The sequence below is a fragment of the Nyctereutes procyonoides genome, unplaced genomic scaffold (genome assembly GCF_905146905.1).
Source record: "Nyctereutes procyonoides isolate TBG_1078 unplaced genomic scaffold, NYPRO_anot_genome, whole genome shotgun sequence".
In the NCBI taxonomy this organism is placed as follows: domain Eukaryota; kingdom Metazoa; phylum Chordata; class Mammalia; order Carnivora; family Canidae; genus Nyctereutes; species Nyctereutes procyonoides.
The window spans coordinates 71,702,484-71,715,163 of record NW_026575135.1 but is presented as its reverse complement, the minus strand read 5'-3'; the positions used below and the strand labels follow the sequence as shown (position 1 = coordinate 71,715,163).

General features: G+C 41.0%; 1 protein-coding gene across 1 annotated transcript in view; it reads left to right on the top strand.

Moving 5' to 3' along the window:
• The window catches only part of RNF130 (ring finger protein 130), a 105,451-nt gene that overhangs the window by 58,866 nt on the left and 33,905 nt on the right, over positions 1-12,680 (top strand). Inside the window, exon 3 of the mRNA XM_055302090.1 lies at positions 278-528. Within this exon, the coding sequence (XP_055158065.1) occupies positions 278-528 (251 nt within the window). The remainder of the gene's footprint in view (positions 1-277; positions 529-12,680) is intronic.

The following is a 12,680-nucleotide window of genomic DNA, read 5'->3' as shown; positions in this document are numbered from 1 at the left end:
TCAATTTTTTAAATTTAGTTGTATGCCTAGTTATATGGCTCTTGCCACTGCATTCCTTTTACACTTTGTCTGTGTCTTAAGTAATATACTACAGATTCTTGTTTCTACTTGGTGCCAGCATACCCAACTGCAAATTCATCGCATTAAAGAGTCGAATCTGCAGACCCATGCCATTAGCAAAACTTGTAGCGGTTTTTCTAAGTAGCATTTTTATATGTTTGATGTTCCTATAAATTTTAAAGGTCACTTGAGTGTCTGTGTTTATTTTACATTACAGGCACTGGAGATATTATTGCTGTCATGATTACAGAATTGAGGGGTAAGGATATTTTGAGTTATCTGGAGAAAAACATCTCTGTACAAATGACAATAGCTGTTGGAACACGAATGCCGCCAAAGAACTTCAGCCGTGGCTCTCTAGTCTTCGTGTCAATATCCTTTATTGTTCTGATGATTATTTCTTCCGCGTGGCTCATATTCTACTTCATTCAGAAGATCAGGTACACGAACGCACGCGACAGGAACCAGGTGAGCTCCTAGCACTCTCTAATGATCCATGCTTACCAACCATAATTCAGAGATGTCTATTGTCATAAATAATGCAGTTTTTCACTTAAGAAGAAAGTGGTGGGGCAGCTGGGGTGGCTCAGCGGTTTAGCACCGCCTTCAGTCCAGGGCATGATCCCGGAGACCTGGGATCGAGTCCCATGTCAGGCTCTCTGCATGGAGACTGCTTCTCCCTCTGCCTGTATCTCTGCCCCCCCCCCCATGTCTCACATGAATAAATAAAATCTTTAAAAAAAAAAAAGAAGAAGAAGAAAGCAGTGACCCTCAGTCATGTCAGTAGGTTGAAAACCTACTTATTCATGTTATTTTCAGGATTTTTTTAAATGCCTAAACTTAGAATTTAAATTTACAGTGATCACTTGGGAATATCCGAGGTAAATGGTCAGCTTAGTATCACATATCATAGTACGATCTAGCTAATGCTAGTACCTTGGATAAATATCATGGAGTTGCATTTTTGAGCTGAAGCATTCATTGTCTGTGGAGAGGGGAGCTGGGAAGTGGAGGGAGGGAAACTTCAAGTACTTTTGTCCCATGTGTATTATCTATTCAGAAAAAATAATTCAATTAAAAACCACCTACCCCGTTTAAGCCTGGCCATGGGGTGATGGTGAGGTGGAGGAGGACCTGTAGGAGAAAGGTATCTGGTTGTCCTAGAACTTCCATTGGTGAGCGCAGACTGAATGTTCAGTGGATTTCAGATCAGTGAATAAAGACCAAGGAAAGACAAGACGGTGTGCTGCCCTATAGTGGAGGGCCTGCAGGCGGTGATCTTATCAGTTTGTTTGACATGCTCTAGACAAAGTGCACCTGGGGGGCAGGGTTGAAGCTCTGAGGTCCCAGTCCCAGTCCAAGGTTTCTCTGGTAGGAAACTAGCAAGGGAACTGCTTAGAGAGTGGCTTGAAGCCAGTCTTTATGCAATGCCATCCTCTCCTTATAAACAGAGTACATCAAGACCCCTGTGGGAGAGTCAAATTTTTCAGCCTTCCTCATTCTAGTGAAAGCACACACAGATGCTGCTGTGGAACAGATCTAAGTTCAAATCCTGACCTTATCACCAGTTTGCCATGGCCTTTCTTAGACCATTTATTTCATTTCTTAACCTGTTTCTTCATCTGATAAAAGGTATAAAATATCTGAAAACTGTAGTTTATTGCACATTTATGTGCCACACACTGCAGTATTCTGTATACCTTTAAATTTTTATGACAATTTTTATTATTTATAATTTTCTAGAGAAGCTGTGAGAATTGTATAAAGTATTCCCTTACCTAGATTCTTCAGCTGTTAACTTTTCTATGTATATATACTTTTTTTAACCATTTGAGAGTAAATTTGTGATATGATGTCCCTTTAAATACCTTATTGTGTATTTTTAAAAAGCAACAGAAGAACATTTCTTACATAATCACAGTATGATTTTCAAAATCAGAAAGTTAACACTGATAACAATAACTGATCTATAGACCTTTTCTAAGTTTTGTAAAATTGTCTTAATAATAGGGGCACCTTGGCTGGCTCAGTTGGGAGAGCTTGCAGGTCTTGATGTCAGGGTCATGAGTTCAAACCCCTCATTGGGCATTGAGCCTACTAAATTAAAAAAAAAATGTCTTAATAATGTCCTCTATAGCAAAGCAAACCCTGGATTGATCCAAACATTGTTCGTTGCATTCAGTCGCCTTGTCTTTTCTTTTTTCTTTTTTCTTTTTTTTTAAACAAGTTCTGCACCCAACATGGGACTTGAATTCACAATCCTAAGATAAAAAGTTGCTTGTGCTACCGACTGAGCTAGCCAGGTACCCCTGTCATGTGTCTTTTAATCTGTTTCATGGCATTGACATTTTTGAAGAACCAAACTAATAGTTTTGTATTTGAGTTTGTCTGATATCCAGTATTCCTTCACTCTTAGATCCAGGTTATATGCATCTTTTTAGGAATACCAGCCCTTTACATTTGTTAAACTTTTTATTTTGAGATAATTGTACATTCATGTGCATTTGTAAGAAATAACAGGGAGATCCCAGATCCTCTTTATGCATTTTCCACCAGGGGTAAAGCCTTACTTAATTATAGTATATATTACAAGCAGGATATTGACATGGATACAAGCTACTGATCTTTTTCAGGTTTCTCCAGTTTGATCTGTACTTGTGCATGCATGTGTGTAGTTCTATACAGTGTTAGGTCACCACAGTCAAGACACAGAGCAGTTCCCCACCAGGATCCTTTGTACTGCTCTTCTGTCCTAGGCACCTTCCTCCTACCGCCTGCCTAGCTCCCGACACCATTGATCTGTTCCCCACTCTACAGTTCTGTCATTTCAGGAAAGCTGTTGAAATGGAATTATATAGTACTTCACCTTTAGAGTTTGGGTGTCTTCACCTAACACAACTCCCTCGAGAGCCTTCCAAGTTGTATGTATTGGTAGCTCATTCGTTTTTAGTGCTGAGTAGAATTCTGTAGCTTGGTGGTTCCACAGTTTTGTGAACCAGATTGTTTCAATGTTTTGGCTGTTTTAAAGTGGCTATGAACATTTGTTAAAGATGTTTGTGTTAACATGAGTTTGCATTTGCCTTTGGTAAAAGTTCAAGAATGAAATAGATATTTCTATTATTATGGTAAGCATATATAAAAGTCTGTAAGAAACTGCCATACCTTTTCCCCAAGTGGCTGTAGTATTCCACATTTGCATTAGATACATATTCCTGACCCAGTTCCTCTGCATCCTTGATGGCATGTGTTATTGTCAATTTTTTTTATATTTTAGGTGTGTAGTCACATCTCTTCTGTGGTTTTCATTTGCATTCCTCTCATGGCTGCTGATGTGGAACATCTTTTCATGTGCTTTTTTGCCACCTGTATATCCTCTTAGTGAAATGTCCGATCATGACTTTTACTCATTTCCTACCTGGGTTGTTTTTGGGTTTTTTTGGGTTTTTTTGTTTTGTTTTGTTTTGTTTTAATCATTGAGTTTTAAGAGTTGTTACATTCCAGGTACAAGCCTTTGTTAGAATTGTGGTCTGCAAATATTTTTTCCCAGTTTGTATCTAGTCTTTTCAACCTCTTAACAGGGTCTTTGGGTTTTTTTTGTTGTTTTTTTTTTTTTTTTTTTTTTTTAACAGGGTCTTTGAAGAGCAAACATTTTTAATTTTGATGAGGTCTTTCAACTTTACTTTTGCTGCAACTCTAAAAACATTTTTGCCTAGCCCTAGATTCCAAAGACCTCTTTTTTTTTCCTAGAAGTTATATACTTCTACCTTTTATGTTGAAGTCCATGATCCATTTTGAGTTAATTTTTGTATAAATGAGATATTTGGGTTAAGATTCTTTTTTCTTTTTCTTTCTTTTTCTTTTTTCTCCCCCCCCCCCCCATTGGGCATTTTTCTATGGCTCTGTTTCTGGGTTTTCTGTTCCATTCCACTGAAGTATGGTTTTATCCCTCTGCCCATCCCTCACTGCTTTGATGACTGTAACCACACTATTGGGTAGAGTGATTCCTCCTATTTGATTCTTGTGTTTCAAGATTCTTTTATCTATTCTAGGTCCTAGAGTCTTTCCATGTAAATTTTAGAATGAGTTTGCCTGTATCTCTACCAAAAAAGAAAAAAAGAAACACCACACAAAACCCTGCTGGGATTTTTATATGAACACATTAAACTATAGATCAGGGATGCCTGGAAGGCTCAGCAGTTGAGCGTCTGCCTTCAGCTCAGGGCATGTTCTTGGGTCTGGGAATTGAGTCCCACATTGGGCTCCCTGCATGGAGCTTGCCTCTCCCTATACTTGTGTCTCTGCCTCTCTGTGTTTCTTATGAATAAATAAAATCTTTTAAAAAATAAATAAACTATAGATCAGTTTGGGGAGAACTGATATATTTACTCTGTTGAATCTTCCAGTCCATGAACTTGTAATATTTTTCAACTTATTTGGGTCTTTTTCATTCCTTTCATCAACATTTTATAGTTTTTAGCATACAGATCCTGAACACATTGGAGTGACTGTGAGTGATAATATAATGTAAATGGACTGCAAATGTGTTTTTAGTTTCTTCAAGTTCCATATGTCCACTGTTAGTAGATCAAAATGTGATTCAGTATTGTATGCTGACTTTTTATTTTGCAGTCTTGATAAACTCTCTGTAGACTGCTTGGGATTTTCTGTATAGACAATCATGTTACCTGCAAATAGGAACTTCTTTCCAATCTCACTGCCCTTGTTTTTGTTTTGTTTGTTTTGCCTTAATTGTAGTGGCTAGATTTTCAGTGCTGTGTTGAATGGGCAGGCATGAGAGTTCAGTGGTGAGAGTGGGCATCCTTGCTGGTACCCGGTCTTAGAGGAAAGAATTTCATCATTAAATATGTTTTAGCTGTCATGTTTTGTAGATGTTTCTTACCAACTTAAGGAAGGTCTTCTGTGTTTCTAGTTCAATTTTGTCACGTTTCTTGTGTCAGTTGACATGATCATATGATTTTTTGTTTTCTTTATCCTGTTGCCATGGTAGATTTTTTTAAATATTTTATTTATTCATGAGAGACACACACACACAGAGGCAGAGACACAGGCAGAGGGAGAAGCAGGCTCCATTCAGGGAGCCTGATGCGGGATTCGATCCCGGGTCTCCAGGATCCCACCCTGGGCTGAAGGCGGCACTAAACCGCTGGGCCACCAGGGCTGCCCACCATGGTAGATTGCAGTCATGGATTTTTCTAGTGTTGAACCAGACCCACGTGCCTGTAATAAATCCCAGTTTGTTGTGGTATATAATTTTTTGTACATTGCTGTATTTGGCTGGTTAATTTTGTTTAGGACCTTTGTGTCTAATTTTGTGAGAGAGATGGAATTTGGTAATTTGTGGTTTCTGAGCAATTGGTTCATTTTTTTTATTTTTTTATTTTTTTAATTGGCTCGTTTTTTAGATGTCAAATCTATGAGCATTAAGTTGTTCTTGTAATGCTACAGTGTCTGTGGTGATATTCCTGTTTCTGATTTTAATGATTTATATCTTTTTTTTTATTTTTGTCAGTCTTGCTAGAAACTTCTCCATTTTACTGATATTTTTTGAAGAACCATTTTTTTATTTCATTTTTTAAAAGATTTTATTTATTTGCGAGAGAGACAGAAATAGTGACAGATAAGGAGAGAGGACACAAGCAGAGAGGAGGGGGAGAAGCAGATTCCCCACTGTGTGGGGAGCCCAACATGGGGCTTGATCCCAGGACCCTGAGATCATGACCTGAGCTTAAGGCAGATGCTTAACAGACTAAGCCACCCAGGTGCCTCTTTTCTTTCTTTTTTTTTTTTTTTTAAGATTTTATTTATTTATTCATGAGACACGAACTGAGAGAGGCAGAGACACAGGCAGAGGGAGAAGCGGGCTCCCCACAGGGAGCCCGATGCAGAACTCGATCCCAGAACCCCAGGATCACGACCCAAGCCAAAGGCAGATGCTCAACCGCTGAGCCACCCAGGCATTCCCTTTTATTTCATTTTTAAAGATGGGAACTTAAATTTATCTATTTGACACCTTTTTTCTTTCTGACGTAAGCCTTTAGTGCTCTAAGTTTCTTAGGACTATGTTAACTGTGTCCCATATACTTTGATATCCTGTATTTTCATTTTTGTTCAGTTTTATGTAATTTTTTTCTTTTGAAACTTCCTCTTTGACCCATGTGTTCACTTTCCAGGAGTTTGGAGATTCTGCAGTTATCTTAGTATTCCTGATTTCTATTTTAGTTCCATTATCATTAGAGAAATACTCTGTATGATTTCAGTTCTTTTAGATGTGTTGAGACTTGTTTTATTACCTAGCATGTCATCTGTCTTGGTGAATATAATATGGGCAGTTGGACAAAAATGCACAATCTGTTGTTGGGCAGGATATTCTATAGATGTCAATTAGATCGGTGCATGGAGCTTGCTTCTGCAAGAAGGTGGGGTGGAAAGATCACCTTTCTGCTGGGCCCCTTTGAAGCCACCATTGGAAAAAGGGATGCGGCTAGAGTAAGATGGGTACAGGCATTCCACCCTGCATTCCTCCAGTCTCAAAGTCCCTGAGGAGGGTGTCCACCTTTCAGACTCATGTGCTTGTCAGCAGATCCGGAGGGAGGGTTGGGCAGGAGGGGCTTGGCTTCTCTTGTCACAATGGACACTCCGCATAGCATGTCCCACGCTGGGGCGGGCACATAGGTGGTGGCAATAAAGGACTAACAGCTGGAAGTGTTAGCTGATCTAAAATGTGCCTGTTCTAGAAAAGATTATTAGACATAATGTGTGAAATCACATTTACAGCCTTCAAATAGAAGGCACCAGTTTTGTGAGGTCTTTGACAAAATGAATAGATGTGAAATCCAGTTTTGATGAAATGAGGAAGAGTCACACCAGCACCAACAAAGTGACAACATTTGTGTACTTATCATTGAAGTCCTGTCTGATGATGTCTGGGGAAAATAGATGTCAACTGAAGTTTTTGAGCTTCTTGGAGGACTGTGGCACAGCACTGAAGTGGTTTTTAATAGCCCACTTTCCTCAGTGATGGAACTTTCATTTGTAAATTTAAATGTTTCACCGATACAATGTATGAACAGGATTCTTAAAAATAAATAGCACCACAAGGCTTGGTTCCTTGCCCAGTCATTTCCTAATTCTTGTTTCCCGGAGACAAGTAACCTCTTTCAACTCTTTTGTCTGTTCCTTCTGTTATTAACTCTGTATTAACATGTGGCATGCCCTGTTCATTTTCTTAAAATGAAGACACTTCTTAAATATGTTGCCATTACGAAACACTGCAAGTAAAATGATCAAGAGTTGCTCTGAAATGGTGTTCCTAACACGAGAACCCTGTAATGGTGGGGTGAATATAGCACATCCCAAGGACTTTTGGAAAAGAGCAAACAGTTGGTCCCAGGAGCCTGGTGCTTGACGGTAGCACTTTAATTAGCACCCAGTGTGGGGCCCGTGTGTGATGAAGGTGACGGCACACCCACCATCTGGTGCAGCCCAGGGCCCCCTGGCTCCCCAGCATTTGTAGTGCAGCTGGCTGCATACAGGCTTCCACAGCCTTTTCCAGATGCTGCCAGAGCAGAAAGACATGTTCTATCTGACCTTTTTTTCCTCCTTCCGTCTTTTCCTAAGGGTTGAGAAACACTTGATGAAATTTTTATGTGGCTTAAAAAGCTTAGCTTATTAAAGTTTAATAAGAAGGTGGCAGCAGCTCAACTGGTTGAAACCTTTGGCTATTTTAAACGAGAAGCCAGAAGTTTTGGCAAAGGAGAAACGGTGACTTTAGGGAGAGGCTCATTTTCTCCCAGACTATCATCAGGAAGCAGTGCTCTGTATAGAATATGCTACTAAGGAAGACAATGTATCATAAATAACTTTCTAAGCACAATATAATGTACACAGTTGACACCATTTCACATGTACAGAAAGAACTAGAACTAATCGTTACTGTTAAACATCCATCGGTGGTCTGCTTTTTCTGAAAAACTGTCCGAGTGCATCTAAATACAGTGTTTAGGCACAGACAGCTCAGGATGGCTGATGGTAGACGCAAATGTGCTGCCTGCTGGTAAGTCAGTGATCAATCCTTCACATGAAGATCTATGTTTGGTGTGTTTCTATCGAGAAGGAGCCTCAGGGTAAACTTCTTCACAGTTAATGTTAATGTTGCATCTTTAATCCTAAAGTCAGGTTTGATTCCCACAATAGAACAAATAATTTTTTATTTTACGGTTGAGGAATAATAAGGCAGATATAAAGAAGTTCCACAAGCTAAACCTGAGTTTAGAGTGACTTTTTAATGAAAATTCCCTGTGAAAATGCATATTTCTAAGTTTCTAAGGTATTTAAAACTTGCCAAAGCTCCTTGCCAAAATATATATACATAATTCTTAGACTTTAAATATCTTGAGGTTACTGAAATGAAGCAGGCTTTTATTGCCCATTTTATCTTGGAAGGTAGCTAATGGGAGAGCACACTTGCATGTAAGTGTGAGGAAGAAAACCGAATGTTCTTCAGAGGAGGGCTAATGCTTGGCTTAAGCACAGTTGGTCTTTGAAATACGGTGGGCTCGGGCAGCCCGGGTAGCTCAGGGGTTTGGCGCCCCATTCAGCTCAGGGTGTGATCCTGGAGACCCGGGATCAAGTCCCACGTCGGGCTCCCTGCAAGGAGCCTGCTTCTCCCTCTGCCTGTGTCTCTGCCTCTCTCTCTCTCTCTCTCTCCCCCCCCCGCCCCCCCCGTGTGTGTGTGTGTGTGTGTGTGTGTGTGTGTGTGTGTGTATGTGTCTCATGAATAAATAAATCTTTAAAAAAAAATACAGTGGACTCAATGGCTTCCTTCCTAATTGGAGGGGAGGGAATACTGTGCATACTGTCAAGATTTTTCCCCTAGGAAAAGATTATGTGTCAAAAAGACAGACTTCTTTTGTATTGTTGGATTGTACATTGAATTTTGTCTATTATGTTTATTAAAGATTAATAATTCTAGAAAAACTGGGGGGTGTGTTTCAGCTATGTATGTATTACTTCATCATTTTTCTAATATACCTCAAACGGTGTTACTTTCTTTTTCATGTCCTGCTATTACGATCAGTTTACATAAATAAATACCACTGTCTATATAAAGAAAGTACATGCCTTCTAAAAGTTATACACACATCAAGAGCTTAAGATTTTTTTCTAGCACAGAATATGCTGTTGAGATCCAGGTGTTTGTGAGACATTCATTTCTGCCTCCTCAGGGTTTTGCATGGGGCCTGGCACATCACACTGACTCAGTGAATTAAAGAATGAGCTTACATTTTATGAGGAAGGCAGACGGGTGTAATCAAAATACTGTGTGCTATGAGTTCTTTTGGGGGCAGAATGATATTACTCTAGGTGAGTCAGGGTACTTCACAGCAGAGGTAGTGATATTTGAGCTGAATTTTAAAGGATGAATAAGACTTCATCAAATAGGGAGTAGGAGGAAAGTTAGGCAAAGAGATCATTTTCCACAGAACCGTGGAGGGATGAAAGGAGGGACGGGAGGGTGGAGTGACATCAGGATTCATGGGGAGGAGACCTAAGCCTATGAGCTGATCTGGGTGCATGTTGACACAAGAAGATGAAGGGCTGGAATCACACACTGAAGCATTTAGACTTTATTCTCTATGCCAGAATGAGCCATAAAGTGATGGTTTTAGCAGTGGAGCAATGGAATATTTTTTTCTGATGGGAAAAGTTTAAGGGGAAGGAGCTCTTAGGGAAAGATTGAAGAGCCAAAGAAAGTAATATTCATAAAGCAAGGTCATGTAGAAGGCAGGGGAGGGGTCGGCACGAGCATGTGGTACTTGTTTTAGACAAAAGGGACAAAAAGTGGTAGCGATAGAGTGGATGGCAGACTGCAGATGACCAGGTGGTTTGGGTCAAGAAGAAGTACAGTCCCAGCACCTGGATCTCACTGTGTTTGGGAGAGAACCCTGCTCCATTTTGATGCAGACCTGCTGTGGGTCTGTGGAAGAGCTCTGATGACCAGAAAGAGTTCTGATGACCAGGATATCTGGACTGAATGTCATTCTAGTGACCTGTCCTCCATACGCTATGAACCAGCTGGCTTTAAACGAGGTATTCCTGTTCGGTGAAGCCGGAGTTGTTTTCTGCCCATTTAAAACCCATGGGTGCTTTGCATCCACATCCAGAAGAGTGTTCACATTGGCACCATCGGTGCCTTTAGCAAAGTGAAACAAGATCGCGTGGCCCTTGACCATCAGTAGCCCTTTGTATTTGTCTTATGGAGAGTCATTGCAGCATTTAGAGTGGAAACAGGAATGGAGGTCAAGAGACTCTGGTCCTAGCAATTGTGCTGCCATCACATAACATCACCCCAGCTGTGTCTGGTTGGGCTTTCTCCTCTGCAGCCTGATGTGTCCCTGTGGTTTGCTCCATTCCACTGCTCTGTGTGCACCGAGGTAGAAGCTTGAGTAATTTTACTACCTATGAATAAAGCACAGTCAGAAATACGGAGAATATGAGGAGTGGGTGGAGTACTCCAGGAAATGCTTTGGAGAGAGGGTTGGGAGTGTATACTTAGTTTAGGGAATCTCAAACTTCAGTGTGTAAGGAATCATGTGGGGGCAGGAGGAGGTGCACTTTAAGGAGGTGCAACTTCTTAAGACACCCGCCACCCCCCAGGCTGAGGCCGGAAGTCTAGATTTGGATTACCAGCTTGGATTTGGGCAAGTTACCTCTCCCTGTGCCTCAGTTTCCTCTTCTGTAAGATGGGAATAATGTGGTTCCTTTCTCACAAAATGATGAGGATTATGTGAGTCAGTCCATAGGAAAGGCTTAGAACAGTCAGTACCTAGCATGTGGTATATACTGAATAAATCTTAGTTACTATAAATATCATTGTTTCATATTATTAAGCATCAAAGGTAAATTTCAAGCATCTGCCCCACTGACTACACCTTGAAAACAGTGACTTCATAGCATCGTGGTCAGGTATAGACAAGGAAAAATGAATAAATAATAAATAAAATATATCTTAGCAAATGAATAAAAAATGATCTTAGCAAAGGGAATTTGTGCTTCATCTTAGATTTTGAGAGTCAGCAGAACACAAATAGTATTAAAGCAGTGGGTTTTAGATTCAAATAAGGGCCGAAACCATGGCTGATGTGTATCTTTCCTTGGAGGTGTGATTGGAGTGATTGGAGATGGTGAGGGGTCCACAAGAAGGAAGTACCATGGCCAACTCCAGTGAAAAATACTACAGTGAAGATACTTGACATTAATATCAAATACAGAGAGAAGGGGGGTTTGTTTGTTTGTTTTTTTTGTTTGTTTTTGTTTTTTACCCTTTTGCCCCAGATTTTGGAAGTCGAGAAGTGGAAGGGGTGATTTACCCAAATATTTTCAGGCACCCTCTAATCAGATACCCTGCATGCGTTGTTACTAGCTTGCCAATGGCTGAGCACCACCAGCACCTGCACTTCCTTCCAGAAGCTCTCTAATGTGCCACAGCCACATGGCCAGTCATCTTGATCCCCTGCCCCTCTTAGGCCCCCACGCCGGTCAGTCATTTGGTTCTGCCAGGTTTACCTCTGAAGCCTGGCAGGTTCTGTCCTCCCCTTGTTCCCTGCTCTTGGAGGCCCTGACCCTTCCAGGTCTCACTGCCCCCAGTCTTCCCTGTGTCACATACCTTTTTCTCAGGAGGCCAGGCCTCAATCCTCCCAACACTCAGATCTCATCAGGGAACCCTTTTGTTTAAAATTCTTCAGCAGAATTCTGAGCTGAACAAGATGGAAGTCGTAGGGTATCTTTTTTTTTTTTTTAATTTCCCTAAATGCCTTTAAAACAGTAAACAACGGAGAACAGGTAGGATAATAAAAGGAAAAATCCTCAGCATCTTTGATGATCTGAAGCCACAGGGTGCCTCCAAGAACTCCAGAAAAAGCCGCGGTCAGGCCAGACTGTCAGCAGCAGCAGGACCTGCCCTATAACCCCAGAGAAGGTAGCCCACAGAAGAAAAGGGGTAGTTCCTGTGGTCCAAAGAATCAGAAACCCAGAAATCAGAAAGAGAGGGCTTCGCCCTGAGGCAAAAGCCTCAGCAAAGCCATCTTAGAACAGCTGCTGAAACCACAGGCTCTGATTTGGAAGGCTGTTAAGGAGCTTTAAGGAGCCCAAGAGGTGGTGGGGTGCCTCGGCTCTGAGGCATCCAGGAGCACACACCTGCACACCCTCAGTCTGAAAGCCCCGCATCTTACTAGGCAGATAAACATGAAGACATTTCACCTCTAGTCAGGACGAAGCAGAGCTGCTCTTTTTTAACGTTGTGCTGCAGGTACTGACCCAAGCAGTTAGATAAGAGCAAGCAGTAAGAGGAATATGGCTCACAGAAGTTTCTCTATATCCAGTTGATGCGAATGTCTATGTGAAAAATCCCAAAAGGGCCAATGGAACCATACTAAAACAGGGAAACAACTTAATAAAGGAACAGGATATAAAATTAACATCTGGAGGGACACCTGGGTGGCTCAGGCAGTCAAGCTTCCGATGCTTAGTTTTGTCTCAGGTCATGGGATTGAGCCCCACTTGGGCTGTATACTGAGCAAGGAGTCTGCTTGTCTCTCTCC